This window comes from Blennius ocellaris (assembly GCF_963422515.1).
Source record: "Blennius ocellaris genome assembly, chromosome: 12".
NCBI lineage: Eukaryota > Metazoa > Chordata > Actinopteri > Blenniiformes > Blenniidae > Blennius > Blennius ocellaris.
The window spans coordinates 21,225,070-21,252,991 of NC_137661.1; the positions used below are offsets into that span (position 1 = coordinate 21,225,070).

Below are 27,922 nucleotides of genomic sequence, written 5' to 3' on the forward strand. Positions count from 1 at the left end.
GACCTCATGATCCTGCACGGCTCAAAGTTTCCATTCTTCCCACATATACAAGCTGTGACTGCATTATAAAAACCTGAAAGATAATATGTGCTTCCATCATCCCAAGAGATTTGGAAAGACGACTTCCAATCGGAAGCTCTGCAGCAAAAATCACCAAAGAGACATGATGGTGCAGGTTGGAGTACGCACATGCAGCTCCTGGGAGTGGAGCCAGCTACAACGTCGTGTCCAAATGAAGCACAGACTCAATCCTATAACATCCTGCCAGCAAATGCAGTGAATAGAACCATAGTCATAACTTTATGAAATGCAAAACAACAAAAGTGTTGCTGATCGTGTAAGTAATGTTGAAGTTGGTGTGAGCTATTATTCTTTTTATGAGTTTTTTTTTTTTTTTTTTTTTTTTTTAACAATAGGGAGTTAGCAAGTCAGCTAACAATAGACATGTGCTCTTTGTGCATTATGTAACATCAGATCATATGGAAGGACTTTGTCTGTGTGCACATGCTGCTGTAATCAGAGTGATGTCTGACCAATGTGTATTTCTACAACTCCCCTTACCAAAAAGAAGTACATTCAAGTATACTTCAAGTATACTAAAAATCAAGGTAGTATACTTCAAGTTTACTTTAAGTGTACTTATCAGAAGTATACTTTACCAAGTACATTTTAAGTATACTAATAATTATACTTATATATATACTTATTCTAAAGTTTACTTACATTTAGACTATACTTGTACTTGACTATACTTATCAGAAGTATACTTTACCAAGTACATTTTAAGTATACTAATAATTATACTTATATATATACTTATTCTAAAGTTTACTTACATTTAGACTATACTTGTACTTGACTATACTTATCAGAAGTATACTTTACCAAGTACATTTTAAGTATACTAATAATTATACTTATATATATACTTATTCTAAAGCTTACTTACATTTAGACTATACTTGTACTTGACTATACTTATCAGAAGTATACTTCACCAAGTACATTTTAAGTATACTAATAATTATACTTACATATATACTTATTCTAAAGTTTACTTACATTTAGACTATACTTGTACTTGACTATACTTATCAGAAGTATACTTCACCAAGTACATTTTAAGTATACTCATAATTATGTCAATGTTATATATGTATATACTTATACTAAAGTTTACTTACATTTAGACTACACTTGTACTTTTCAGAAGTACATTTCACCAAGTAAAGTTTAAGCATATTAAAATTTAGGCTATACTTGTATACTTATATGTATACTTACACTAAAGTTTACATTTAGATAATACTTGTTCTTGAGTATATCTTATTAAAATGAAATATGACAAGATATAAAACTATTTGCAGTTGTATTTTTGACTGTAGCCCATTTAATATATTTTCACATTTGCTAGATTGTTTCTGTACTATACTATACTGTAAGATAATCCAAATCATATCGATCCGATATTTGATTTTTTTGGCAAAAGGTCAGTATGTATGTGGCTTATAAGTTTATAGCCTAAGTGAACCTGGTGTTTCTCATAGTCTACATAGTGTCATAACCTTTTTTTTGTTTATTTCAAACAACTTCCAACCCTTAAATGGCACATAAAACCACCTATTTTATAACAATGGAAAAAGGAGAAAAATAACTTATCAGGTAGTTTATTAATGCTCATAAAATGGGAACATTTATTAAAGACAATGAGCTCTTTCAATCCCGTTCATATGGATTTGGCAGAGGTACAACATACAGTTTATCAGTCTCAACAACAACACATTTCTTTAATATCTTATAAGGGCAAATGACACACATTTCCAGTCTTAACTTCATGAATGAAAGTACTCTCTACATCAATCTTTGAATCTTTACACAATGGCCTGTTAGATTTACTCAGCTTCTCTACCAACACACAAGAATGTTTGCTACATGCACAGTATCCCGGGTTTTCATGTGCACACTTTTCTTTAAAGACAACCAAGTCATTAATTAAACACAATTTACCATCATTCAAAGATACAGCACTGTTGAATCTTTTTTTCAGCCGTTCATAGACTTTCAGACTGTGAAACAAAACAGCTGTAACCAAAATACGCCTGTAATACCAGAAGCAGTTACTTAGATTTTCACATAGTTTTCCAATGGCAAGCCCATGTGAAGCTAGGATGTCTACCTGCCATGGAGGATGACCAAATCCTTATACCCTATAACAAGAATAAAGATCCCTTTTTTCAGGTGTTCATCTGCATCAAGTATCACATACACGGGGACAGTCAGCTCTAATGCCAAGGTATTTCAAACAGCATTCACAATAAAAGTGTACTTCATATGTAGATGAGCTTCCAAATTCTTTTTGGAACAGGTAATTGGAGGATGGGATCAAACCAGGAAAGGCAATGTTGAGCATTTCAAGCAAATGAGTCACTGCTTCACCAGTCAAATTGTGCCACAACTGGAAGGACAGGAGCATCAGTAGTCTCTCCTTTAGTTCCCGGAGGACCAGGATACAAGAGCTTGTCACCGGCATCTCCCCCATCTTCATTGACCTAGACAAGAGAGTACACCCAAAATGTTAGTAGTTGACATATTTAAAGTTTGGGCAAAAAACGTTTTTCTTGAATTACCAATCCCACAGAGCCACTCGATTAAAACAAACACTAATAAAATATTTTTATACATCATATTTTCAAATCCCAAAGCATAGTATGACTCCTAACTTTGCTGAAATATAAGTTTATTGAACACATATGATAAAGCATGCCCCTCATGTGTTATGTGTTAGGTATAATTAAAGAAACCAGGCGGGTTTTCGTAAGGTACACTTTCTAATGCTTGTATATTAAAGAGGGTCTAACTTTGATTGACATCCCATAAGCATCAGAGCCAAAGGCGAGGTTACGACTGAACTACACGCCCGGCCAGGGTCAAGTCTACAATGAAGATCCCGCCCATATGCCTTCTTCTCGGGGGAGGGGGGTCACTTTGTGAACATATTAGACAAAAAGCCTGCGACATAAATTAAAAAAAAAAGTATGGGCGTATTTTGTTCACTTTGCTTCAGAGTAAAAAACAAAGTAGGCTACACAGTTGCAAGACAACAGTAACCTGTCGTTCATAACTTACCTTTGCTTCCTTGCATCTGTTCCGTGTTCTTTTCGGGATTTGTTCTGTGCCATCCTCCAAGTACTTCTTGTACGGTCCCGAACGTTTTGCCATGATTTCGCTACAAAAATGTACCACGATCCTCCATTACGCTTCAAGTTTCTTCTCTCTGCCTTCTCATTTCCCAGCATTCATTTCGACACGGTAGTCTCGCGGTACTACACGTAGTGCGACCCAACTTCGCTGCATAGAGATCTCGCGATAGCTCATTCGCGCTCCTTCAAACGTTCGCGCGCTTGCAGGTGAAGGAAAAAAGAAAAGAAAAACGAGAGCTCGTCGACGAGATAGGTGTGTTAAAACCTTGATATGGCGTATGCTATTTATTACTTTAAAGACAAGGCTGTAGAGGTGGGACCAATACAATGGATGAAGGAGGACGACCAAAAACAACTGTCATCCAAACCTTTTAACGAGTGCCCTAATCTGGAGGATGGAGATGGCTGGTTGAACGTCAAGTGGACAGGCGGACGTGAGGGGAAAAAAGACGGCCAAAGGACGTTTCCAGCGAAGATTTTAATGATCAGCGGTCAGTATATGTGTGATTTATCTTTTATATATTTATTTAAGTAAAATACCTTTCCAGAAAAAAATATGTTACAACACCGCGTATTCGGCATATTACACGGTTTTTGTCAAGTCAATTGCACTTTTGGGCTGAAATCAAGGCCTTAAATGTCATTATAAAGCATTAAATTGCATTCAAACTGGCATAAATGTAGATTTCTGGGAAAATTATGACATTGCTCAATAATTTTTACTGTTTAAGTTAATCAAATATACCAATATGATTGTCTAAAGTTATATGTGTGAACAGTTTATCAAGTTTATGGTGACGTTTTCTTGCATGTGAAAAATTTGAGTTGACATATTCATTATTGTGCATTTTTGTGTCTCATTGCACTCTTTTAATGTTTCTCATAGACAATTACACTGACCTGTGTAAAAAGAGAGAGGACTTCATAAAAGGAGAAGATATCTGGAAAAGACCAAACGATAATGAGAAACGAAAGAGAACGGCCAACAGCAAGTGGATGGAGAAAGAGCAACCGAAAGGCATTCAAAACAGGTAAAACATTATTAAAAAAAAAAAAGTATGACTACATACAAAGCTCTATAACCGATTAATCATACACCTCATGTCATGAAAATGAAAAGTAAATCTTTCCTATATTCAAGTGATTTTTGAGTCTCTCATGTCATCTCTGTATGGTCTGAGACTGCACATGCAGCGTCTCCAGCAACATGGAGCTGCCTGTGGAGACCTCTGTAAATAATGCAGATCGACATACACAGCAGCCCGCATTGGCTGATGCCGATACACGTAAAAACTACAAAAATCGGCTGATAATATCGGCCGGTCACTCATACTTTCCAAATACTAACATGCAAAATATCTATTTGGCAGCAAAAGACAAAAAAAGCATCCTCATCCTGTCCTGCAAAAGAGGCTGCAAATCAAATGATTGAAGAGTTGAAGAAGGATCTCATGGAACAGCAAGCTTTGGAGGTAATTTGTATATTTTTTGTTTAATTTAGGAAATAATCTGGCAATCTATTGGGGCTGCTAGTAGTTTATATCGGCGACCTTGCTGTGCTTATCTTCGGCAGAGAAACGCTCGCTTGCTCAAGTTTGACCGGAAGACAGTCAGCAGCACATAAAGATGTGGAGTCCAAGCCACAACTTGATGCTGCAAAACTTGATGCCATTGTTGGTGAGTGTACTTAACTACTTTTAAATATCAAAATAAATTGTACTAACACGTTACACCGTTGCTTAGTTCTCCATTGTTGTTTTGATGCAGCACGGGAGGGAAAGGGTTAAGTCTGCAGAATCAGTAAGGAAAACTGCAGCAAAAAGCAAAAAAAGGTGTGAGGAATTCACCTGTGAGTAGCTACAAAAGCTTTCCACATAAAATCATGTGTTGGTAACTGTGTGTACAAGGAGCAGCGAGAACAGGAAGAAGTGACAGGAGACATGCAGACGTTATCCTAGAGCCACAATTTGAGAGCCACTGGTCTAAACCAGGAGGATCAAACTGCCATGTGTACTTCTGGAGGTCGTCAGGAAAATATCAATGATACAATATTAGGAGTTCACTAAAATAGTTGCACTTTTCTATTTTATTATTTGACTATTTATTAACGTATACACATATATATCAAAAGTACCAATGGATGGTTTTCTGATGGAAATCTCACGTTTCTTTCATTGCATACAAAATCTAAGACCATTTTAAGCATTTCAAAGTGCACTAACTTTAACTTTGTACATCCAGACATTTTGACTTGCTATAAAGAAAAGTGTTAAAAGATAGAAGTCTTGTCTAAAATTAATAAACCCTGCTGCTTGTTTTGCATATTTGACAATCGATACCTTTTTCCATCATGGGTGTACAGTTAAAGCATTATATGCGTACCTATTGTTAATTAATTACATCAAAATTAACTTATCTATTGTGATCAATCAAATTTTAAAAGTCTGCTTAATCTGATATTCAAAAAAATGATTCACAGCAGTATTATTAATTGAAGTATGAACTGTTAAGATTTTGTGGTGTCAGAGTTCACCTAACAGTACAAGTGTTAATTTCTTTGTGTGTGTGTGTGTGTGTGTGTGTTCACAGGGCATGCTCAGTCCAAGTTTCCATCTATGAGCGTTCCAGATGTGAGAAAAATAATAAGAAAGAAATGCAACAACGAAAACTTCAAAAAAGCATCAACAAGCAAGCAAGTAAATGCTTAAAACAGACAATTAAAACATGTTCAGAATAGTTTGTGTTCTCAAGTTTGTTTCCTCCTGTTGAACAAATCTGTTGTTATAATGTTCAATTTCTACAATTCTCTATATGTTGAATAAATGTAAACAAAATTGCTTTGCTGTTTTCTTAACTTTATTTTCTCAGCATAAAGGTGAAGTATCACGAAGTGGTGGACTTGAAATGTATTGGTAGTAATAGTAATACCAAGTTTAACTTTAAGTATACTGTAAAGTATACTTTCAAAGAGAGAAGTATACTCAATTTTATCAGAAGTACACTGGAAGTAAACTCAAAAGATTACTTTAAGTATACTTTTGGCATACTTTAAAGTATACTTGTAGTATACTACAAGTGGGCCAATTTAGTCCCAAGGAGTATACTTGTAAGTATCATTACTTTAAGTATACTGTAAAGTATACTTTCAAAGAGAAAAGTATACTCAATTATATCAGAAGTACACTACAAGTAAACTTGTATTATTACTTTAAGTATACTGTAAAGTATACTTTCAAAGAGAGAAGTATACTACAAGTAAACTTGTATTATTACTTTAAGTATACTGTAAAGTATACTTTCAAAGAGAGAAGTATACTACAAGTAAACTTAAAAGATTACTTTAAGTATACTGTAAAGTATACTTTCAAAGAGAGAAGTATACTACAAGTAAACTTAAAAGATTACTTTAAGTATACTGTAAAGTATACTTTCAAAGAGAGAAGTATACTACAAGTAAACTTAAAAGATTACTTTAAGTATACTGTAAAGTATACTTTCAAAGAGAGAAGTATACTACAAGTAAACTTAAAAGATTACTTTAAGTATACTGAAAAGTGTACTTTCAAAGATAAAAGTATACTCAATCATATCAGAAGTACACTACAAGTAAACTTAAAAGATTACTTTAAGTATACTTTTGGTATACTTTAAAGTATACTTGTAGTATACTACAAGTGGGCCAATTTAGTCCCAAGGAGTATACTTGTAAGTAAACTTCTAGTGCAAATATAAGTATACTTGGTAGAGTATACTATGTATACTTAAGTACACTTGATATTACATACTTGAAGTATACTTCTTTTTGGTAAGGGTCTGCAGCCACTTTCCTAGAGCACTGGTCTCTACAGCAATTTGGATGTGAGTATAACACATTCACTGCACTGGACAATTTGCTGGATAAGTTATGAAACTGCTGGAGGGGAATACCGCCACATGTTTGGATGTGGGGGTGGGGGGGTGGGGGGGTGGGGGGGGGGGGGTGTCAGCGTACATTCATCCGCATCTGCCCATTCCTTAAGAGAGAGATAAAGGAGAAGTGATCTGCTTCTGATTATAGGACACCAGTCACTTTTGGGGGCTTACATTTAGCTATTCAGTGCAGCATGAATTTATTAATCGACATCTGGACATATAAAGAAAAAAACAAAACAGAAAAGAGATGTTTAATCTTTAAAAAAAAAAAACTTCGCTGTAAATCTCCGCACATTTTGCTAAAGCCAAGGCAAATTTTATAATGGAGACATTATAAAGTGCAGAAAAGTTCCACAGGACCTGGTTTCAGTGATTCCATCAACGTTTTATGTATATTTAGATAAATAACAGAATGCTTCCTATACCAGTAAAAGTCAAATGCTTTTCATCTCCAAGAAAGATATTCTGTAAGACACCAGTGTCTATGCCAATTGTGTGCCACAGAGAATTAATGTAAATATTCTTCCATAATGTTTATTCAGTGTGTTGTCTGAGAACCAGCATCTCGACATTTTTGTTTCCTGGAAGTGGAAGAAAACATCTGGCTAAACGCTCCTGAGATGCTGGCTGATGGCAAAGCCAGAGAATGAGAGAGAGGAGTGCATCCCGTGTACATGCTTCCTCCTTGGAGACAACTGTGTTTGATGGAGAGAAGGAAGAGAGTTTGACCCACTGCTGCAAACACACTCAGAATTGCACAAACCTTGTTTGTAGGCATCACATAAAAAAAAAAAAAAAAAAAATAGTGGCGAGCAGTGCTCACAGATTTTCCATGTGGCTTTGACCTGTCTTAACATTACTCCTGCTTGGTGCGGTGTAACTGTTCACTGTAACTGTCTTTTATGTTGTTTTCAGGTTAAAAGACACCGTGAGCACCACCACCTGGGAGTAGCGGCAGGAACTGCTCCGTCTCCTAGTAGTGTCCCTCCTAAACTGCAAACCATATGGAGGGCCGCTCCAGTCAGGCTAAGCCGAGATTGTGGACCTCGAGAGGAGGATTCTGGGGGTGTGGGGGGGACCCACAGAGGCTTGACGGAGACATTTCTGTTCGATTTTAATGGTTTAGTCTGGATAGGGAATGGTTGAAGTGGGTGCCTGTTTGTTGGTGGAAAGAACAACATAAATGTTTTATGATATATACTACTAGAGCGCATACACCCTGATAAATATATTTCAGTAAAACTCTGCATCTGGAATTGATGCAAAAACTAAAGCTCTAATCTAAACGGAAAAAAAAGAACACTTTTAACATTTCTAAATCTCAGAATAAAACTCAGTCTCAAATAAAACAGGTTTTATTTGGGTAAGAAAGATTGAAAACAGTTGTAGCAGTTTTAGCATTTGTGTCAATAGCTCAAAATATGGAGACGTTATTGCAACACAATAAAAGCAAAGTTTGGTCTCAATTTCAAGCAGTGAATTCAGTGAAAGTCAGTGTTATCAGTCTGGCTTGGGTTATTTGTTGCAGACATTTGGTACAATGTAACATTTTGAAAGGTTTCTTTTTTTTTAAATACACAACGTTGAGAGCTCTTTATAGGCCCAAATGATGGGCTGGACGTGTAAAGAAAGACGCAAAGTTGACATTGTGGAAGCCAATCTAATGGGATGTACTGAGAATTGACACAGATTATCTATTAATGGTGTTTGTGTATATGAGATATCAGATGTATGTTCCATATCATGTAAAATACTGGAAGGTTTTAATGGCAATAGATTAATGTATTGTATGTATTGTAATGTATTCACACCTGAAAAGGTTTGGAGTATCTTTTATGATTGTGTCTATTTTAACTAAGTCGATATTGGCCTGTGTACTGCATGTTGTATCCCTTATTTACAAAAGATACAATGGAAGTTTAAATGCAAAGCCTTCAATGCTATCCCAAGAAACAAGTGAGATTAAAAAAAACATTCCCTACTATCTCTTTCCTCACAAAACTGAAATCTAAAATAGTATGTTTTATTGAAAACAAATATTTGCACTGCCCTACATTTAAAAAAAAAATACTTTCAATGACTCCTTCTCCCCTTCTTACCCCACGTCTTAAATCAGGAGATGCAATATTTGACTGGACTGTACACATATATAGACATCATAATGATGATTAATGCACCTACAAATTTTCCCTTCGTTTTGGTGAAAAGAAGTATACATGAACTATAAAGTGTCTACATTTTCAGTAAATTTAGGCTTTACAGACTTTAACAAGTTAAAGTCTTTGAAGTTCTTGTCTCCCATAGCGTTTAATAATCTTCAGACTAATGATGGCAAAGGTTTGCTGCTGCTCAGGATGCGTAATTTCTACTGACTTCAGCATTTATGTTTTTCATGAAATCTCCCTCACAAAATTGTTTTGATGCATATTCTTCTCCACTAAAGTCGCTTGCTGGCTTTCACTGCTGTGTCCTTGCTGTCTTGGTTTGGGATTCAGTGTTGTGTTGTGTCTGATAACACTATAAAAGTGCCCCATTAGACAAATTAGAAAAAGAAGAGGCTTTGATTAACACACTGAAGGTAAAGCTTTTGTGTGTGTAATTTTTGGACATGGTCAGCGACACTTCTATGTTAGACAATACATTTCTCCATTGCAAACACAGTGGTGATTATTCTCACCTCTTAACAAGAAGTTCATGTATTTGATTCCATGTTTTGTGAAGAGTTTCATGTTCTTCCTGTATGCCTGCATATGTTTTCTTTTGCACATGAGAGCAACTGGTCACTTTATCTTTTAGGTGTGATTGTGTGTGTGTGTGTGTGTGTGTGTGTGTGTGTGTGTGTGTGTGTGTGTGTGTGTGTGTGTGTGTGTGTGTGTGTGTGTGTGTGTGTGTGTGTGTGTGTGTGTGATTGTCTGCCCCTCTGTGTTTATTTGCCCTGCAATATAGTGGAAACCGGTGCATGTTGTACCCTGCCCTTACCTATAGCCAGCTGGGCTCCAACTATGAGCTGAATTTAATACAAGTATAAAATTAATAAAACATATAAAAAAGGTATGGATGGGTGAATATTTTTAGTCTAAACATACTTTCAACAGTTAAAATGATAGAACTTTCAGCAAAGCTGTTCTACTGTGAGGTGGAGTGCATTTAAATCACTCTCTTGATGGACTTGTTCTATTGCCAAAGTGAAGTGTCATAAACAAGCGATATGAGCTTCATCATTCTGGATGACAAATGTTGCCAAAACAGCAGAGCCTTGAGCTGCAACACCTGGAAGACTTGCATGTCAGCTAACAACTTGAACTGGAAACAGCATATCTCTTCCATTATTTCCTGGCATGATAGCAATGTGCGCGTGCGCTTGTGTGTAAGTGTACTTTGTGCTGCTCTTTCCACATGCACCCAACATTGCTAAATATACTGTACTGTCTGGCACCGCACCAGCAGCAGAGTAATCCAGTAGTCAAAATAGACAACAGGCATTGAAGAACACTGGCCAAAACCCCTATCCGTGATGTCACGACTAAGTAAGTGGTGAAATCCAACACCACCAGCTGGTAGGAGTTGTGATGGGGTGAATACGGGTCCCCTTGCATCAGTGCAAGTCAAGGCACATAGCAGAAACCACCGCCTGGAGGTAAAGACGCACAGAACGGTTGTGTTGGAGACTAAGAGGAGGAAGAAGAAGCAGGCTGATAATTCTCTGAATCCCTCACAGCAGACACTGCTGTGAACTCTCCAACCCGCACTTTTTTGTCCTTTCTTCTTCTCTCCAACCCGGTGCAAACAGTTGCGCGTCTCCACGTTGGATAGAAATAGCCTGATCGCTGCGCGCCGCAGAGCGCAGAGGATCTGCGGCTCAGGTTCGAGACAGTGGGAGAGATTCCCTTCTTTGAACCGCAATGCGATGAGGAAGCTCTGAGGTGGCACTACTTCTCGCCCTCCGTCCACTTCGCGCGTCCCTTGGCCGCTTCCCAAAGGGTTAGCCCATGTGCAGGTATCCCCGTGAGTGTGATTCTGTTTTCACCCAGATCTCTGCTGCCTGGACAAATGCATACAAATGCATTTAGGAGCTCAACGGACAAGGAGTGGACACGTTTCCGCGGCAGCAACGTAAGTGGACATTTGGTTCAATACTGTGTGCAGATGTCAGGAGGGAATTGTGCGCCTTTGCGCCGGTGGCGAAGCTGCTCCCGGAGCAGAGTTTCACTCGAAATGGCTTCAACTGTTTCTGTTGAGAGTTTTTAGCGTCTTTTCCTGACAGGGGCGCCAGTTTGCAGCTACAGGTCACCCCCCCCCCCTTTTTTTTCTTTTCTTTTCTTTTTGGGAACCAAATCTTCAGAGAAACTATGCAGTATTGGAAGACCCGAGTGGTCTACTTTGAGGTTTTTCTATTTTTATTGTTTGCTTCTCAAGATGCATCCATTTTGATTTTGTTTATAATCAGATTTAGTTCTGCAGCAATGGAATTCACACTGCTTTCCAGAAGTAATTTCCTCTGAAATTTTTGCATCTGGACGTTGGCAGTGCTGAAAATATTCCTGTCATATTCAGTTTTATACATGACAACTGATGTCTTGCTTATGAACTCACCATGTGAGCATGTAGCTTGGGATTTCTCCCATTATAATTTGGGTATAATATGGAACCACCTTGTTTTTATTTATCTTTCACGAACCTAAACATTGCAGCATGAAGAGAGACAGAGAAAGAGAGGCTATGAATGAGGATGTCTAGAAAGCTATGACACTTACAGAAAGTAATACATCATCATTATATTATAATCTGATTCAAGCAACTGTGTGCAGCCCGAATATCAGTGAGTGTATCAAACTGAAGTATCCGGGCTCTGAATGAGAAAAATCTATTGAACACCATTAAACCTAAACATTCCTCATGGAAGTGTGCATTATTGACCACCAGCATTGCAGGTTTTGTTGTCTTGCTAAATTCAGCTGGCTCTGCAAACATCAAAAAATGTGCACGTCTTCAGAGGGTATTTAACATGAAATATTATCATTTATTATCTTGTGTCAGAAGTGAGTCCAAGTTTTCTGCACTCTATTATGAATCCCTTCCAGATAAGATCCACACACGGAAAAAAAAAAGCTGAGATCACAAAGCATTCTGTTGTTTTCTGCTGATAGTGTTTGCTCAGTGAAAAACAAACCTGAGACTCTCAGAAATCCCCCCCCCCCCCCCCCCCCCCCCCACATCCTTGAGAGTGAAAATGAGAGCCTTATGGGAAAACTGAGTTGACAGAGAATAAACGTGGCCTCCCTTGATTTTGCAGACAGAGTTAGAGTGAATGCATCAGTGGTTAACTGGCTCCTCAGCTCCAGACAATCACCCACTGTTGTAGACGTTGCTGGCCATGTTTGAACTGTATAGCTGCAGAACTAAGAGCATGAACATGGGCTGATAATTCTTCTAATGGCTTGAAAATGCAAGCTTCTTAGTGTGAGGACACTTTGTGTGGGATGTCTTGCATATATATTTTTTTAGAATATTGTACAATGTACTGATGAATCTGTCTGGTTTGATTGGAAAGTTCAGGAATGGGTCTGTTGTCAAATCATGTCCATAATACTGTTGGCATTTTCCATCATATCACAAGATGACATTGGATTTGAGTGTTCGACTGCAGCATTCTGCAGATCATTGGGTTTTGTGTAATGATTGTTGTGCTCTTGTAAACCCGCTGAAGAGGTGCATACGTGTGTTTTCTGAATCAGCAGCTATCACGTGTGAGAATACATGCTTGATGAGTAGATGATCCTATTTAATCAATACACAAGAGATGATTCTCTTGTCATGTCATCTTTGCCTGAACAGATGATGTAGCTCTCCCCGGAGATTACTATCATATTTAATTATTATAATTACTTTAACATGGCGTAAAACCTAAGTTTTCTCTCTTCTGTAGAAAAAACAAACTCTTGGTAGTAGGTTGCATGTTTACAGGAGTCCCATCCTTTTGATTTATCAACCTAGAAAAACCATAATAATGAACTTGTATTGGTATCTATTGCGATGCGAGTGGTTTAATTTCTCCCTGCTGAGATGCTTTGACTTAAATATCTAAAAATGTGGCTGAATAGATTCCAACGCAAGAAAGAACCACTTGACATTTGGTTACTCGGTATAATCTAAAAACCTTATGGTGAAGGTTGTAACTGATAATTGGTGCTCAATGCTGAGAGGCCCATCACGTCAAAATGTGCCACTTTCCTTTTGTTTTTGTTCTTTTACAGCAAGATACTCACCTCCCCTACATCACTGGCTGTTGGGATTTTGGCCTGTCTCTGTGAGTGAGTGTATTAATCCCTCCCAACATCTGCAGGTCCCTCCACATCAGGAAAAGGGCAAACCAATAAAGACCTGTGGAAGTTTACTCACAGCCCTTTGTCTGCTCGCCGTCTTGTGGACTAAGTCAATCTTTACTCTGGTCTGCAGTGACCTCTTGACCCCTGAGCACCAATCGAGTGAGCTGCCAATATGTGCACAATGTCCAAGACAAAAAAAACACAGACAGACAGAACATACCAATGTTAAAGAAAATATGCTTAGATTCACATTTTTTTATTGCACAAGTGACCTGGAGTAGTTTGCAAATCATTCAGTGTCTTGAGCCCTGCCAAATTAAAGATTATAAATAAGCAAATGAGTCTTGGAAAGTTGCTGGGATGCAAATTTTGCTGATGACCATTTAGCAGAGGAGAAGACAACCTCACTTAGTTCCCCTATGAAGTCATTATGATCTGAATAAAATGGAAACACGGCCAGCAGGAACAGGTATTGGCAGTGGATGAGTTTAGTTTTTACCCACCCAAGAGCGTTTTATGTTGAGATTTTGGAAGCAAACCATGCAGGAACAAAACATCTGATTAGCCCCCCCAAAAAATGATCTGTTCATTGAGAGAGAGATACTTTCTGGGTTTCAGCATGATGAAATCCATGTGTTGTGTGTAATGTTGTGAGTTAACATCCGATGTTTGTACGATGCACAGAATTTTTCTGACGTCTCATGAGCCTCAATACTTCTTTCAAGCGTCATGTCATTTTTTTTTTTTGCCAAAGGGGCTTTAATCTTAGAGGTTAAGCAAATGTTTTAAGGTCAAGCTCTATTAAAAAAACCCCCAAAAAAGTTTCTGAATAATGACTCCACGTGGGAGCGCTGCATGCAGCTTCCTGATTTCCTGCTGGCTGATGCGAAACGTCAGTGTGCAGGAGGGTTGAAGCGAGACAGGTCAGTCAAGGTGACTCCCGTCAGGTTTGGTTAGAAGGTCCGACATGTCCTTACAAATCAGAGAACCTTTTTAGCCAAAAGCAAGGAAAAGAGGAGCAGCTGTTACTTTTGCAGTTTTTTTTAAAAAAAATTTTTTTACCTTAAACGTTCACCACAGCAAACCTGCTGGTAGCAGTTCATTCTGTGTAACACTATAGAAGATGTTGAACTTTACCTGTTATTTAGGAAGATTAACAGCTTTGTTGCGACTAACGGATTCGGTAAGAGGCCTGCGAAATTAGACATGTAAACATCGTACTGTGAATGCCACCGTTCACAAAACAAGCTGACAGACATCAGCGGTGGATGTGGGGAAATTGTTTCCCCTTTCCTTGTAAGGACTGTAAACGAACTCCAGTGAGTTAGTTTCTATTTGCCCAGTCTAATTGAGCACTTTGCCTCTCCGTTTGCCTCTCGGCCTTTTCCTCACTTGAATGGACCATTGTTAGGGATCCAAGCTAATTTTTAAGGGGAGAAAGGCAAGATCTGTTGGCGCGGGAGTGATTCATTGCTGAGGGGAGTTTTAAGTTGTGATTATTTATAGTCTTGACATGACACCCACTCCCCACATAGTGGTATTTCCCTTAGTCAACACAGCCCTGTTTGGGGAGCTTTGTCTTGTGTTCAGCAGTCTCTTCCATTAACTGCTTGGACTGAGAAACATGTCTTGGCGGACTGTCGCTTATGCACTGAATTACTTCAAGATCTAATAAAGAAATGGTTGAAAAAAAAAGTTAATCTACATTAATTTATGCTGACAATAGATTTACTATTTTCACTTGGTTTGTTTTGTTTAGTTGAAAAATAAAGCGGTTGTATTATTTAGGAATCTGTGAAATGGTTGGGTCAAAGTGTTGGAAAATTCCCACCTCTTACCATAGATGTGGTGAGGCGGTGACCTGAGTCTGTTTGGTGTCCGAGCCTGTGGGATGCTTTAAATAGCCCACAACAGGGAGACCGAGAGAGAGAGACTGAGAAAAAAAAAAAAAAAAAAGCAAAAGTTGTCTGAATCAGCATCAGATGGCCCCACACACTCCAATTGGGAATGTTAAGCTATATTTAGTTTTGTTTCTTTTTTGTCTTCCCTTTGGTCTACTTTTAAAAGCTGCCAACTTCTAAGGAGAACCAGCTCCTTATTGGCCTTATATCAGTTTTATTCCCTCTATACAAATGAATGATTGTATTCATACAGTATCCCCCCCCCCCCCCCCCCCCCCCCCCTTCCACCTGACTCATTTCCCTGTATCAGTTTTTCCCGTTTCACGGCTGAGGAATGTCGCACCAATTTCCCGATGGGGAACAGGTGACAGACACCATTCAGGGTGTTTCAATTTAGTCCCAGCTGTTTTCTTTTCTGTTTCACCCATTATTTTATTCCTCATTTTCCTCCTCTCTTCTGCCTTTCATTATATTTTTCCTCCAGTCTGCAGGGCCTTGTTGCTCGGGGAAAACAAATATGACTGCCTGTCTGAGATAGGCTGTCAAAAACACAGGCCTACAAAACATTTTTGAAGTTCATCCCCTCCTCCAGTTCAGTTAATCTGATGCTCAGAGGCCAGAGAAAGATGCTTGTGAGACATTGGGACGTCTATCATGTTGCGTGGAGCTATCACCCTGCACATAACATCATCTGAGGGTTCAAGGTGTGACAGCGCCCTTTGATTGATAGCGGGTTTTTTTTTTTTTAGTCTCACACAGCTGCATATTAAAATAGCAGGACTACTGTCTCCTGTGCTCTGCTGCAGCCACCAAACCATGCGAGTGTTGAAAAATTATGACACAAGTCACTAGAACTACTTCAAGTGGTGGAAGCAGCTGCTGCCCTGTACAAGGCTGGTGATATGATTGATTTGGCCTGAATATGCTGAGTATGCTTTGAAGTTTTTGTGTAGATGATGAAGTACTGTGAAGTATGCTGCAGAGTACACGTATAAGTAGTTCGTAGTTTGTTTTCACCTGAAAGCGAGAACATTTTTGGAAAAGTTTCTCCTAAAAACATTCACCCTCAGTCCAATCTGCATTAATCTGGCACTGTTTTCATTGAATGGAATTGTCTCTAATTTCAACATTTCACAAAGCGAATGGGCAATTAAAGTCAATCTTGCATCATATGATGAAGGACAACATTATGGACAATGGCAGTTGAAAACAAGGAGGCCACAGCATCATCTAGATATGTAAATAATTAGGAGTTGTTTCAAATAAAGTAAACTGTGTCACTGACTTCCTACCATCACTCCATGACTAAGATAAATATAGCACAATTAAAAAAACAACAACCGTGCGTTTGGATAAGTGTAACACACTGCACTCATCTACATTAAATGGCATTTACTGTAAGACACATGGGCACAATACAAGAAACAGAAATATCACACATCTAATGTTATCTTCTCAGCACCACATATCCTTTCATTTGCAAATGCATAGAACATAAATAATGTTATTTGCATCTGCAAAAAAAAAAAAAATCATATAAGCTGTGGAAAAATGCCTTTGGCCTTTCTCTGATCCTGCAAAGAACTGGATGTCCTTCCTCTGTAGCTGTATGGCGGGCAGTGCCACCTAGAGGCAGGGTCAGTCAGGGTCAAATCAGTGCAGCTGCATACATTTATGCAACATGCAGTAACACTGGTATGCATGAACCTACTGAATCTCACTTTGACATTAAGAGTGTTTTGAGTGAGAAATTCAACTGTGAGAAATATGTTTTTTCAAAGTTTTTCTAAAGGCTTTATTCTTTTTGGTCTGTTTCTTCATGACCATCTTCAAAGGTGCTCATAAAATATGTTTGCGCTTTGCAAACAAATACCTTATTTTTGCAGCTTGACCACTACTTTCGTGTGGACAGTGTTTGTGGCTTTCAGATTCTAAAGGCACATTTTATACTTCAAGACCTTTGGGAATGATGAGCCATGCCTTTACATCTTGGGAAAAAAAAATCCTTAAAGACAAGGGGAAACACTTGTTTCTGTAAACTTTAGCTGGGGCTTTTCCCTCTTTGTGGTCATAGCTTTGTTGAGGCACGCTTTCATGGACTGCATTAAATTGTTATTAACTGACTTTGCCTTTGAGACAAAATCCATCATAGTCTGGAAACAATAAAACATGACACAGAAATGCTCTCTGCTTGGCTTTTTCACTACATTTCAGGACATAAAAATGTCAAAGTCAAATGCCTTCATAAACACAGAAGTCAGGTTGCCTTTTAAAGGGCTCCAGGTTTCCCCTTTAAATGCCCTAACTACTGGTTTTAGCCATTAGGGCTGCAGATGATGATGTTTAACGAAAATGGCCATTCTTAAAATCTGACTCACTTTTTTAATAGTTGTGAATTAAAGTTAAAAGCTTTATGGATGCTTTAAAAAGTAATTAATTGATTCTTCTGTGCTTCATGGTATTTTCATACCCATTTATGACAATACTTTATGTAATTCTAACCAGGCGTGCCTAAAAATACCATGTTGTTAATATGCAAATCAAATGTTGTTAACCTTTTAACTAAAAAAAACAAAAACAAACAATTTCTTGTGGTCATGAAAGACCTTTGATATTTCATCATTACTGCATTACTAAGGTGTTTTCCACTTTGTCTTGTTTCACCTCTATATGATGACATGCGCTTTTTCCCATGAAGGAAATAGAATACACAGTAGATGGTCTTTTCACAGATAGTGCTCATTGGCAACAGATGTATGATTTTATTCATAGACTGGTAATTGTTTGGGAGTTTGACAAGATTTGGAAACTTCTGCATTTCTTCCTGTGTCTTTCCACTTCTTTAACCTCCATCTTTTATATTGTCAGGGTACAGGCTGGAGAGGTCATCAGTTCTATATCGGACTAACACAGACAGGAAATTGTCATAATAATGAATAATAATGAATAAACTTAAGAATGACAAATTTTAATTGATCCTCACAACACATGCAAAATTAATCTCTACATTAAGATTGATTGCATAGAGACACAGTATAAAGTATAATGCATTAAGATGAATGCTTTATTTAGGATTCCTAGCTGTGTACAGACTCAACAAACGATACACCTTAAAAAGATCACAAACTAACAAAGACACTATTATTTATGTAATTTTAGCCATATGCACATGTGTACTACATTGAAGATTCCTGAATATACTTTTTCACTAAAATGAACCTGTTTCCTTTTCAATGAATTGTTTCTGAGTAGCTGTAGTGGGAGTATTTAATTTTTACATCAGTTGTTGTAGTGTGTAGAACCTAATGGGAAGAACCTAATAACCAAGATACCAACTAATGACATAAACAATTATTAGTTGTTTAGTGCACCCATGTATGTCCCATCATGGCCAAATCACTTCTGACTTCTTGAATCTCCATCTCGATGACTTCGTGAGAAAAAATGTTGTCTGTTTGAACTCCTGCTTTCAGAAAAACAACCTTCTAAGTAGGATGCATGTTTGATCGTGAACAACTGAGTTTCCTGTTGGATTTTAGTCATGTTTTCCATTTGTCTCCTCTATTACTCACCTGAGACAGAACCTCAACTGGAGGTTTTCTGTACAAGTGATTTAGCATTTGGCTGGAAGATTTGCTCATCTGTACGCTGTGATTACACTCCTCGGCGTTCAATCACTGTGTAGGCAGGGAACATGCCATTTTAAATTGTGCACCCTGTGTCAATGCTTGCCATTTTTAGTGTTGCTCATTACAGTTATTTCCTCTCCTTATGTAACACAACTATTTTGTACAAACTTAAACTTTTACTAAAAACACCTGGTTATTATGTTGCATTATGATCCTGGACTGGAACACTTATATAAACCATATCACCAGAAATGTTGGTGTGTATTTTTTTTCTTGCATACAATACACAGGGTTGAGTTAAGTTCCTTAGACCTGCATTAGCTTTTGTGATGGCCTGAAATGTGTTATTCAACAGCATTTAAAGCTAAATAAATTTTGCCCGACGCAATCAATTATTCTTCCACTCTTCCATGTCTTGCATGTATTTATTTAACAGTCTCACTGTCAAACCTTTCTAATTGCCCTGATTTTTCCTTTGTTTGCCTCTTCAGGTGGAACTTTCTCCTGCTCCTGTCAGTATGCTCAGCAGTGCTCAATGGAGAAGAAGACTACTTAACTCAAGGTGAATAGCCAAATTCTAATGCATTACTTACTGAATGTTTCGCTTTGCCTTAATCATTTGGTGGGAGAGCCTCTCGAAACACAAAAACATTTAAGTGAGCTTCAGGTACTCGGCTATACAGCTATTAATTATAGATGATAAGGTACAAAGATATATAGGAATGTTGTATTGGCGTTGACACAAAACTTGAGTTAAAACTGATTGATGAACCTCTTCTTCAGATCAGGTTTGAGAAAAACCAAAAACATTTTGCAGGGTGAGATCCATACAGTTAAGATAAAAGTAAATATCTGTGCATATAAAGAGAATTAGTGACTTGACTGCAAACTGGAGCTCCCCTTCCTTGCAGTTTGTCATTTTTACCGTTTCTCCCAGCATGTCTGTTCTTGCCCTCTTTACATGCATAAACAGCCTCTGAACCTTTGTTGGCTCTCTTTTTACCTGTCTCATTCTGGTCCATTGGAGAGGACTGTAAACATGTCAGCTGCAGACATAATACAAGACCCATGGTTAAAAGAGCAATACGTTAAGGTACACCAATCAGCCAGAAAAATAGAAAGAGAAAAATGTCACATATGGCTGAGTATGTTTTACCAGCTGTTATTCAGCAGGACAGATGCTGTTGATAATGTGATAAACATCTTTATCCTTAAGAAAGCCACATGAATGAGAGGAAACAAGGTGAGAAGAGCAGAAGCAAGGACATGGTCTCACATATTTTATTTGCTGGACGTGCTAGCTTCATCATAGCAATTTGATAATCATCATCACAATGTAAATATACTTAATACATAATTGCTTTCATTGAAAGATCTGCTGTTAAAAGGGATTAAGGGGGAAAAAAATAACCTCAACGGATTTAAATTTTGTGCATTGATCTTTCCTAGAAATGCCACATTATGTACTCAGACACCATTAAAGCAGTATTGAACAGTGCCCCCCTGCAAGGAGACAGTAAACTGCCGTAGGGGGTCTCTTCTTCTCTCGCATCGTGCATTGTCATCTCCTCGTGTATCTCTAGATGGTGAGCTCACCGTACAGAATAAATCCATCACAATGAGGGGAGGAGGAATGCACACAGAGTGCTGGAGCAGCTTGTCTTAACATATGAGACAGGTTAATTGGAATCTGGGTTGATGTTACCGCAGGCAAAGAATGTCAAGGACATCTCAGAGCGTGCTCAGATCAGCTGCAGCTTGATGTTTCTCTATGAGGATGAGCGAGGAAGGTTTGTAAAGTAAAAAAAAACAAAAAAACAACAACAACCTGTGAAACGTGATTCAGAACAATACACAGTTCTCATTTAAATTAGTTTATTACACATTGATTTGATTGATCGATCATTGAAAATCCAATTCCCAGTGGGAATAAAGAAAATGTTAAGATTCAAAAACTGGAAATAAAAGAAATAAAGACTTTATATGCCATTTAAAATAAAATTAAATCTATTGAAAATGGCACTTGATTAACAATATTTTGCTGAAAAATCACCTGATTTGGAATAAATTAATAACCTACTGCGCACAATTTAAAGACCTTTCCACATACAAGTGAATACTATTCAATATCTGCAATGTCTTCCTAAAAATTTTTTTTTCTAAATGTGACCCCCGATATGCATCTTGTACAGTTGAAAGGGGACACTGGAATTAGATTGATGTGCCAAAGCATACTTTTCTTATTATTCTTTCATATTTTCAAGTTAAACGCATCGGTGCATCAGAACTGACAGGGAGGATGTCATGCTTAATCAAATGCTAAGGGGCAAAGCAAAACTGCAGCCCCTTTCTCAAAGTTTACTGGAACAATTTTGTATTGTTTTTAATTGTCATGTCTTTACAGACTTTACTTTAGATACACTGCACAAATCATGAAATGCAATCAATTGTCCAAAAAAGGAATAAAGAATTAATCCATTAATCACTTTTATGTGTCAGGAAGCACATTACAAATGAGATATATTAGATGTACATTGAAGTCAATACAAACTTAGAGAAACCTATGATGCCACACCACATATGAGGCAGTAGTTTGCTCATAGTATATAGATAGATATCTCCGAGAATTGATTTTGACATTTTTGTCTATCAGTCGTGGCCATCTTTTGTACATGTGGCATATTATCCGCAGTTGTTGGGTCGGCTGCTCCTCCAGGGAGCCAGCATTGATCAAAGGGGGAACATATTTATCTGTTTCAGGCAGATGCGTTGTACGTGTTCATGTGATTTTGTATTTTGAATCAGCACAAGTCCTGCAAAATGTTGTCATCACTGACAAATAGTGAAGAATCGAAGAACTGAAATCTTCCTCTTTGACCGATCATATTAATTCACGAAACATGTGTTACAGTTAGAAAAGGAGACAAATGATGTGACATGCTCTTGTTTGAAAAAGGTCGTCTGTAATGGCAACAGAACAGCGTCCCCAGGATGTGAGTAAGAGAAAGGCAGCTGCAGCCCAGATGAGGATCAGACTATACTGGGATACAGGAAATCAGTCCACACAGGCTTTTTGAATCAATCTGCCACCAGAGATTCATGCGAGCAGCGGTCCTGTAAGGGCCCCTTTTTTTTTTTTGTCTGGCTGCAGGTAATTTTTTTTAAAAACAGAATTTATGTAGGCTCTGCTGATGAAATGGGCTCAGTTGGACAAAATCACTCAAACATTACTCAGAGACCAAGGATATTCTGTGTGGCTTTGGCTTTTTGTAAAGATCAAAAGACAAACATTTAGCCAAGAGGGCAATGTGTCACATATGTCATGTTTCAGTCTTCAGTCAAGACTTGAAGGGAAAAGTGAAAACAACAATATAAGTTATGTAATAATATGAACGGCAATGACAATACTTGACATGCTAAAACTGTAAATGTCAAGTGCAATGCAGTTTTGTGTGTGTGTGTGTGTGTGTGTGTGAAAGAGGATAAAAATGGATACAACGTTGAGTGGATTTGTTGCCATATGTGTGTATGCTGCCGGCCAAAGACTGCAGCAATTTGGAGGACGATGTAAATGGGAGGAGTGTGTGGGAGTGGGTCTGCACGTGTGCAGGTGTGCATGTGTTTCATATTGAATGGACATCATGGTCAAAGTATGGTAGTTTTATCAATATTCTCGTCAGCTAATGTTTTTTTGTGGGTTCTTCAGTTTTCAGATTATTCAAATGCAAAATCAAGTTTAAGATTAAAGTAGTGGCTTTAATTGAATAAAACAAAAAACATTAACACATCTCGATTTCTCACTAATTCCCTTACTTCTTTGTGCATGCAGGCCTGTAAATCTGATTTATTTTATTTTACACATCCACATGGGGAAAAAAAAGTCTTGGATAAATAAACATACTTGCAGCAGTGAAAGGTTGATGAAGTGTCACTTCTTGAATGAAGATGTGATTAATGTCTTGTTTAATGAAATGGAAATACTCAACACAGCTGCTGCTCAGGCCATAGACATTGCCAACAGGACAAGAATAGGTGTTTTGACAACAATACGTTTGATTCTATGTACACAAGTAGTCAGAAAGAATTCCGACTGAAAATTGTAAACCAGAATTTATTTTTATATATTGCGTTTCTTGAGTGTATCCAAGTGCAGCAGTTTCAGTTATGAATTATCGAATTACTACAACCAAAGCTTTTATCTTTGTGGTTACTATTACACTAAACTCTTGTTTACTGAAGGAGGAGTATGTCAATGATACTGAGACAGCTCATTCCTCCGGCTTCCAGTGTTTTACTTGTCCATTATGTAACATTGAGGTAAGGATGTGTCCACTGTAGCTGTTTGGTATTCAAAGCCTGGATTAAACTTTAGCTCCACTTTATGAGTCTGTCTGCATGTTTTTCTGCTGCTTCCTCCCACTTCAGTTCATAAATCATGGTTTTTGAAGAACATCTGTTATGTTCAGTTCTGCATGACTGCCGGAATATGTTTCACACTCATAGGAGTGAAAAAAGTGGACTTTAATAACGACTAAAGATTTGTCGAAAACACATGAACGGAAATACACCAAAATAACCTCAGTGATCCTCTATTTGTATCAGAGCCAACTGATTCAACTTCAACTGAACTTAACGAGTGAATCGGCCATTAAATTGACGGCTCAGCTGGTGTGTCACAGAAACACTGCAATACAGTTCAGAGCCAATTAAATGTACAGCAGGTTACTTTTTCAACTAAGATACTTTTTTTTTTTATCTATGGGCCTGCTCCACTAAAGAGTTGCACATATAAAAATGGGCACAAATGTGAATATTCCCAGATGTGAGAAGTTTATGCTTTCAGATTCATGAGCATATATAATATTTCACAGGTAACGGATGTGGGTTGCGCTGCGGTTTGTGTCTGACAAAGTGTGTTTGACTTCATGAGTTCATATTTGTCAGAGCAATTTTATATGTAGTTGCCATATTCGTGCTTAATTATATTCATATTCAAGTTCTATCTTATTTCTGTGTATTCTCTCTTAGCAGCGCCTCTCAGGCGCTGCTCACTAATCACATGTTCTGAGCAGGTCAACCTGACCGAGGCTGATAAACAAGATGAGCCACGTCTTCCACACAGCTGCCATCTCGACGTCCCATGCGCGGGATGTCCTTTGATTGTATTCATAGTTGATAAACTGTTAAAACTCACAGAATGTTTTGTTACTATGATGTGTATCCTGTAAACCCTCCCCTTTGTTTAATGAAATAAAACCGCAGGAGAAATGGTCTGAAGCTCAGAGTGGGTAGGAGGTGTAATCTGAACACGCTCCTAGGCCATTCTCCTCGCGAGTAACCAAAGCTCATTCGTGTTGTCTTCTTCTTTCTTGCAGATTTAATAAATGTCTGTAGCCTAAACCTGACAATATTGAACATTGGATGCGTGTTCCAGATTGCTCAAAATACTGGAACGAGTGTATGCGAGGGAATTAATACACATAACACAATGAAATTGCATCTGAAAACATTTGTGATGTTTATTATTGCACCTGTTTTTGGCACAACTGAAGAGGTTGTGCAAACTGGCTTAGTCTTTAGCAGAGATTATGCTGTTATTGTGGCGAGAGACTTTCCCTCATTTTGCTCACCACAACTTTTGCTTGACAATTCTGATATAACACATTTTCCATGTTTTACCTCAAATTTGACCATCTCTGGAATTGTGCTGTGTTTTTTTCCCCACCATTTCCCACACTGTTGAGCTTCATTGTTGTTGCTGCCACTCCAGGGTGATACCATCAATCCAATATATTGTTTCCAACTAGTTCTTGTGTAATCAGTGACTAAAACTTGCAAAATCCTCATTTAAACATTCATAAATTTACTCTGAATAAGTCTCCCGATTTGCACATTTCTTTTCTAAGTGAAACGCATAAGACTAATGCTTATACACTTTAGAAACATTGCTTTAAAACAGTCCTTCTCTTCACAACAAAACTTGATTTTTCTGTGCTAGAAGGTGCATAAACTGTATGACATTAACAAAATGTCTGTCTTTTTGAGAGCATTTCTGTTGCTGTGCAGCACAAGCTTGATCATTTGATAGTTCTCATAAAGGAAACCTTTAAAAAAAAAGGCCATTGTAAATTTCACTTGTGAGAAAAACATTGCTTACCTGCTTTGTGATCTGGTGTTTTAATATTAACCTCATGCATGTGTCCTCTTGTCCTTCAGGAGTGGATATTCTTCATCGACTGGGGCTTACAGCTCAAAGCAGCGCACACAATCCTCACGAGAGGACCGGCTCACCTCCTACCGCTCACACCGATGTTCCCCCGCCTGTGGATGCTGTTTCTGGACATGGGGTGCTGCTCGACTCAAACTCCCTCTATGAGGCTCCAGCGAGCAGTTTGTTCCCACCCGACTTCGGCGAGGAGTTTTCCGTTGTGGTCAGCCTAAGCTCCTGGCGAGCAAACAATGCTTTTCTTTTCACCGTTAAAGATGGCAGGGACAGGCTGCGTTTTGGCATTCAGCTGCTACCACGTCGCGTGGTGGTGTATACTGCCGAGAAAGCTTCTATCTACTTCAATTACAATTGGCAGGATGGGCACCAACACCCTTTTGCCGTATCCGTTCGCGCACGTTCAGTGTCTTTCTTTGCGGACTGCGGAGCCGTGCATCAGCGGGAGCAGACGCTGGGGAGATCTCAAACACTGGGGGAATCTGGGGGCCTTTTCTCTCTTGGGAGGATGAACTCCAAGTCGGCGCCTTTCATTGGCCGAGTCTGCCAACTAGATATCTATCCTTCGGCCCATGCTGCTACACACTACTGCAGCTATCTTAAAAAACAGTGCCGGCTGGCCGACACTGAACGATTGCCTTCACCACGCTCTGGTTTGGATATTGAGGCCAACGACCCCCCTTCTAGCCATTCGACAATGTCCCCACCCGGAGTAGCAGCTACCCATCACACACCTGTTAAATCCACGAGAGCCTTTTCTCAAGGTAGTATTGAAACACAATATTCAACACTGAGCCCGCCAATGCAACCTCATCTGGGGGACCAGGACTATATTTCCACATTGGATCCCCTAACCCACCTTGCCGCATCCTCACTTCGACCTGAACTCTCGACCCTAAGTACCCCGAGTACGCAGTCAGTTCTGGATCTTGCTAATAGCCCACCCATCACCACTAGCAATGATATGTTGACAAAAGACAGGCGGCCCCAGGGGGACACTGACCACTCTGAGAACAGTACCGAGAAAGAGAGCAGCTCTGGGAGTCAGCAGACACCTGATGTCACCCCAGGCCTGATTTCCCCAGTCAGGCAAAGCCGAGTGAAGGAAGGACTCAGGAACAACTCCAATACCAGCTTCACGGACTCTCGCTCGGGCCCTCACGTCCCGGAGACTCGAGTGAGAGCCAACGGCACCACTTTGTACAGGGAGAATCAGGTTGACACTTCAGAAGAGCATGATTTAGAAGGCAGCTATGAGAATGTAGACATCGGAGGATACGATTATGGATATGAGGATCCAGACTTCTTCTACGACTACGACGATGGTTTCCGTGGCCCCAAAGGAGAGCCGGGTCCTCCGGTAAGTCACTGAATGCATGAATAACAAGTGGAGCCCTGAAGGGCTTTATCGTGTAGAGATGCAAGTCAGTGCATTGGTAATCAGACCTAGTTTATAGTCGCTATGCTGTGGATGTTTTGTCAAATTTGGCTTTCACACATATGCTCAGGTTCTATGAAAAAATGTTTTGGCAGTTGGTGTGCGTTAGTGCTTTAAAGGTGGCGACATGTCCAAGCACTGTTCTTTATCTGCAAGTTGTTAAAACAACACGTCATTCTCTCATTGAATAGCTGCCAGCCACATATGGGAGAGTGGAAAGCTCTTCTCCGGTTTGGGGATATACCCTGGCCTTTTCTTTCGATCTGAAGATGAGAGCTTTCACTCTGAACATACTTTTACAGTTTACAAGTATTGCTTATGTTTCCATGAGTGAGATATGTCAGGTTCTTTTTTTCTCCCTCTGATGTGTTTAAACTGAAGAGTCGATATAATGATGTAAGATGTCTGGACTCCTCTTCTAGTTTCCATGGTGCTTATTCAGTTTTCAAGTATCTGCAGGACTGTTATAGGGACACGGTTACGCCTGCATTGAGTTATTGCTTTTTTAATGTTCTCATCCCAAAGCCTGCCACACTGCAGTCTGTTTAAATACATCACAGTTTGGCAAAAAAGAACAACTGTGTCTGTTAATTTAGAATGCCATTTTGAACCATCTGTATGTATTAACTAATTTGACCAGTTAGCTGCTTCCATGATTCAAATCTGGGGTCAAATTGGTCCATTTCAAAGTTTCTCCTTGTCAGAAATTGTTCTATCATCACAATTTATATTTTACGTTCGTTTAAACAAATGTGACTTGACCCAGCACAATAGAGAAAGTGTTTCAGAAAACAGGACTGACTCTAGCTGAACTTTAAAACTGTGCTCCGTGACTTCTCAATAAAACACAGAGGGGGACATCTAATTTTTCAACATCTAACTCAGCATTCCTGACAGCAACATCAACATTGTCCAAGTTGAAGTTATTAACTTGTATTCATGGGATCCATGATGCATTAGCAGCCTCAATAAATGCTATCTTGCCTTTTTGCCCTTTTCTTCTCCCAAGTTCATAAATCCTTTTGTCTGAAGAACGATATAACGTGTGGAACACAGAGTATTTTCGTTCAGCTAACAGGTTTAACTTAATAGTCAATCTGGTATTAGACTGACCTACATTGTGCTCACAACATAGGAAACCTTCCACATTAATACTGAAATTAGGGATGCACCGAACCACGTTTTTTCACTTACGATCTGATCCCGATACCTGAATTTGGATATGTACCGATACTCATATGATTCCGATACCAGAGCTTTATGGTTTAATATTATTATTATTATTATTATTAT

General features: G+C 38.6%; 1 protein-coding gene across 1 annotated transcript in view; it reads left to right on the forward strand.

Moving 5' to 3' along the window:
- Nucleotides 1-10,773: 10,773 nt before the first annotated feature.
- col24a1 (collagen type XXIV alpha 1 chain) overlaps nucleotides 10,774-27,922 on the forward strand; it is a 91,869-nt gene continuing 74,720 nt past the window's right edge. Inside the window, exons 1-3 of the mRNA XM_080506136.1 lie at nucleotides 10,774-11,225; nucleotides 19,460-19,530; nucleotides 25,185-26,551. Coding sequence (XP_080362262.1) covers nucleotides 11,173-11,225; nucleotides 19,460-19,530; nucleotides 25,185-26,551 — 1,491 coding nt within the window. The 5' untranslated portion in view covers nucleotides 10,774-11,172. The remainder of the gene's footprint in view (nucleotides 11,226-19,459; nucleotides 19,531-25,184; nucleotides 26,552-27,922) is intronic.